At 30.5% G+C, this 5,156-nt stretch overlaps 1 protein-coding gene across 1 annotated transcript; it reads right to left on the bottom strand.

The window, feature by feature from the left end:
- Positions 1 to 1,422: 1,422 nt before the first annotated feature.
- On the bottom strand, positions 1,423 to 2,010 carry LOC111026443 (protein ALP1-like). Its single transcript, XM_022304540.1, has one exon. It carries the CDS (start codon positions 2,008 to 2,010, stop codon positions 1,423 to 1,425), a length of 588 nt encoding a protein of 195 aa, XP_022160232.1.
- Positions 2,011 to 5,156: the final 3,146 nt, after the last annotated feature.

Raw genomic sequence — 5,156 nt, forward strand, 5'->3', positions numbered from 1 at the left:
ACCACCATCAGCGCCGTAGCCGCGTCATATGTATACATCGTTTCAAGAATCTTACTATGAAAAAAGTAAACGTAATCCTATATTAAGACCTTCTACTTTTTTAACAAACGCTCCAATTATTTTAGTTGACACTTCAAAAAAGAACGATTCAGCCACAGCCTCAGCAGTAGATGTTCAATTAGAAATTGAATCATCAGAAACGCTTTCAGATGTATCTGCTTATTGTTTATTAATTCATGATCGAATTGTTGAATATGTACCTTTTACTAGAGAAGTAAGAAAACTAGTGTAAATAATAATTTAAAATTGTAAACATTTAATATTTGATGTAAAATACTATTAATTGATTTAAAATTAACAAAATTGAAAGAAAAAAAATGATTTTTTATTTATTTGGGAAATTCTATGAAAAAAGATTAACAAACTGGTTAAACATTTAAATTTTGTTTTGAAATTACAGGGAGATTGGATGCACTGTAAGGGGAATTTGTTCCCTTGATTTTTTTTCATCTCCCTGTAAAAATGGAGCCAAACTCCATAAACACATACTACTTGTGTGTGTGTGTAATACAAATCATAATTTGATAATTATTATATTAATAGTATTGTAATTTTATTAAATAATAGCATGAAACTGAAAGTATATCTATCGCAAAACCTGTCAAAGCAAGCAGTAATAAAAGAAAAAATGATTTAGAAACAAAGGCCAATATCAAAAAGACAAAAACAGCAGGAAAGGTAATAATTAATATTATATAATTTCTTCAATATTTCACGCACACACACACACACACACACACACACACACACACACACACACAACCTTTTTAAATATAAATTGAAATGTAACTTTATTCTATATATTAGCACACAGAATCATATAAGGATATTTTTGCTGAATTAATTTCGAAAGGAAGTTTTGAAAATAACGCAAGCAATTCATTAACAATGATGGAGGGAAATAATTCATTTACTTTCCAGTGTCCTATTGCACCAAAGAGTGAGGACTACTGGGTTATTCAACACTACAAAGTCAAAACGATTGAAGATATTCCGTCAGCTGAAAGGTTAGTAAAAAAAAAAAAAAAACTATGATCAAATGTATAATATTCAATTTTTTTGATAGTTTTTTTATTACATTGTTTTAATTAATTCATTAATTCATTATTTCTATTAAAAAATGGAAATCGAAACTGATTTATTTATTAGTGAAATAGAAAAAAGACCAGCTATATGGGATATGAAATCAATTGAATATTCGAACAAAACTCTCAAAAGAAATGCTTGGGAAGAGTTGGTTCTCTTGTTTAGTAATATCGAAGACAAAGAAGACAAAAAAAAAATTTGGGTAAGCAAAAATTAATTTAAAATACAGGTATTATTGATTTTATTTCTTTACAAATGAAGAAATTACAAAATTATTTATATCATGTTGTCTTGCCACTCTAATTTCCCTTCGTTTATAAAGTAATTCGCGAATTTTTTTCGAATTACGTCTGCATCTCTTACAGCTCGTCCAGTGTATGATGGATTTAGGTTTGCCAATGGTGCTGTATAAAGTGTATACTCGTACTTGAAGCCGTCTCTTATCCTAACATAATTATGTAGTACACATATGGCCTTAACTAGGTTTTCCGCAAAATCAATTTTTACATCGAGTGGTCGGTGTAGTATTCGCCACTTATTGCACATTATTCCAAATTTACATTCAACATAACGACGTGCCAAAGTTAAACGATAGTTGAATACCTTTTTTTCATATGATAACATTTTACCACCATAAGGCCTCATCAAATTTTCCGACATACCAAATGCTTCGTCAGCCACTATTACATATGGGACTCTGATATCTCCATTATTAGTTATAGGTCTGGGATCAGGAAGATCTAACTTCTTTTCTGTCAGTTTTTTATACAAAGAAGATTCTTTATATATTCCCGAGTCACTATCTTTACCAAAACCTCCAATATCAATCCATACGAAGCAATATTTTGAGTCGCATAAAGCCATTAAAATAAGAGAAAAAAAAATGTTTGTAGTTATAATAAATAGAACCGGAATCTGGTGGTTGAATCATTCGAATATGCTTCCCATCTAACGCTCCAATACAGTTTGGGAATTTTGCATTTTTTTCAAATTCATTTGAAATGTCGATCCACTTCTGATTATTAGGTTCTATCATTACAACGTTCTTCAATTTTGACCACATAACTAGACATACCTCATACCTGGCGTATTATCCCACTCAGTGTAGATATTCCAATTCTATAATTGTAATGTAACTCGGTTATTGAGCAACCTGTTGACAAGTACCTATAAATAAAAATTATTATTTGTTTTATTATTTATCAAAATACGCACTCGTATAAATTGTTATCAGATTGTGACATGGGTTAATAATTATTAATACAATGGTAGGTATACAGTAAGTATACAGTATACCGAAAAAATCATTAAGGTTCCAAGCCCTGATTCTGGTACAGTTTTTTTTAAGAAAAACGCATGGAGACCTTGTGCTAAAGTTTAGGTTACAAAAATTTTTATGAATTTCCAACTACAAAATCGCTGTATACCTTAATTTTTCATTTGTTTTTCACGGCGTTTTTGAAAACTACTATGAATTTTCACTTTTGACCCCATCAAAGTACAATTTAGGTTCACTTTCCTATCAGAAAAGATACTGTTGAAGAAAATCTAAGCATTTTTATTATCCTAAAACGAGTAAAACGTGATGACAGACACAAAAAAATAAAAAAAACACTCATCGCTCCGCTCAGAATCTAAAAAAAGTATTTGAATACATATTCATATTATTACATTATTTATTCGAATACTTAAGAATTTTACAAGACTGAACTGCAGTCTGCAAGCATAAAACGTTATTTTCTATTGGGAATAATACAAATCTAGCCCGTCTGACTAGCAGCGTTCGGCGGTTTTATTCTTGCAAATTTAATCAATTATTGATAAAAAAAAAAAAAAATAACAATCATAATATTTTATTATAACGAGTAACGACTATAATTAATTGTGTGTATACAGTCTATGGGGAGGGATACTGGGACTCAGTTCGTATGTAGCCTACAAAATAACTTAAAATTTTTGTAAATAAGACCCTGCCTGTACGTAATCTAATTATTATTATTTACACATATTATGTTCTGTATTAATTTGTACGACGCGCTACATTATCAATATTGTTCGTTTTAGGAATAGATTTACAGAAGAAGTGGAAAAGTCTTCGAGATGGTTATGTCAAGGAACTAAAAAAAATAAAAACTGTTAAGTCTGGTTCCGCAGCACCTGTCAAGTCGTCGTATTTATTTTTTAGGAGACTACAATTTCTACAACCAACTGTTCAAAAAAATTCTACAGAAAGCAACTTTGAAACAGATTCTGACAGTTATGAAAATCCAGAAACTGAAAACCTAAACCAGGAGACCAGTTCTAATACACCAAACCAGGCAGAAAAAAATTCAAACCAACAGCAACAAAGAAAAAAATTAAAGTCCATCCAGCCGACGAACATTTTGCCAATATCATTGAGAAAAGTCTAAACAATAGAAATAACTCCGAGAAAAAGGAAGACGATGAAGATAAACTTTTTTGTATGTCGTTATATAATGAAATCAAAAAAGTGCCTGAGGCCATGCGTTTGAAAACAAAGACATTTATAATTTAATTTTACAAAAACAAACTATCCAACAAACACAATCTCCAAGTCTTACAGTGTTGTCTCCAAATAACCATCCATCCACATCATTCGTTCAACCACTTCCTCGACCATTAGGGTATCCACAATATACGTATGATATGCAACAGAACTATGGCAACATAACCTACCAAAATAGAGTACCTACAAATTACACAACTGTTCCTTATGAAATGCGTCAAAATTATGTTCATACACAAAACAACCAAAATTTGGACTCTCCCGGAACTCCGTCGACTTCATCTGGTATCACTGAGAATTTTTAAGGGTCATCCGACATTGATTTATTTTAATGAAAAATAATTTAATTATGTTGATTATTTTTACTATGTTTAAATTTTGTTAAAAGGTATTGATTTTTTTTTTTATTATTTGTTTACTTTTATTATTTTTAAAGGTATACCTACCGACCAATTTAAGAAAATATTTTTGAGTTAAAAAGTTTAATATTTTGTTTTGTTTAATTTCAATTAATAAAATTATAATTTTTAAATTTTTGTTTTTATTTGTATGAATAATAATGTAAATGGCCTTACCTCAATGTAACGATAAGTTTTTCTTGTGGTGAAATACAATATCTTACAGCGTGTTCATTTGCTTTCAGGTAATTTTTAACTGTATCCAACAGGTCATCAAATGATTTGATGGACATACGGAAATGGTTAAAAAAATTTTCCTCGTGATCCCTAAGCTTCGGATATAAGCTAATATAATGGCTTGAAGAAAGTCTAGTTTTTAAAATGGGATGAACCCAATACTTTCTTTTTTCTTTTTGTCTTCGTCTTCTCATTCTTCGATATGTGACCCACAAACACACAGCATCTGACACGTCCATTCTCGTTGAATGTATAATACAGACTATGTTATATTTTAGATGTTATATGGCTGAAATTAAACTGTTCCGCACTTGACGCGCGTCCATGTGAATAATCATTAAAAGTTAAACGCGCGTTGGGCGATTCACTATCGCGCGTGTACGCGCGTCCATGTGAACCTAGCCTAATAAAGTCCGCGACCACACAAGTACGCTAGACGATATTCTGACAAACTATAAGGTTCTATGCAAAATAGTAATACAATTATATAGAATTTACAGTGGTTATGGATAAGATGATTGACGTAATTGTACCCTACTAGTTCAAAACTTGCCAATAAGATGTCGATATTAGTGGTGTGATCCGATGGCGTGATGTTATGTGATGCTGTACTAATACCGAACTTAGGACTTTATGTTTTTTATACAGAATTAGTAATATTGTGTATGGAAAAATTAGCAATTATGCAAAATAAAAATTGATACAAATCAATGATTATCATAGTACATCAGAACAAACGACCTCTAAACACAAATGTGAAAAGCCTAAAAACAAAATGACGACACTACATTTATTTTATTTATAGCTTTTTACTCTGTATATAATCACCCAGCAGACAATGATTATAG

The sequence above is a fragment of the Myzus persicae genome, unplaced genomic scaffold (genome assembly GCF_001856785.1).
Source record: "Myzus persicae strain clone G006 unplaced genomic scaffold, MPER_G0061.0, whole genome shotgun sequence".
Lineage (NCBI taxonomy): Eukaryota > Metazoa > Arthropoda > Insecta > Hemiptera > Aphididae > Myzus > Myzus persicae.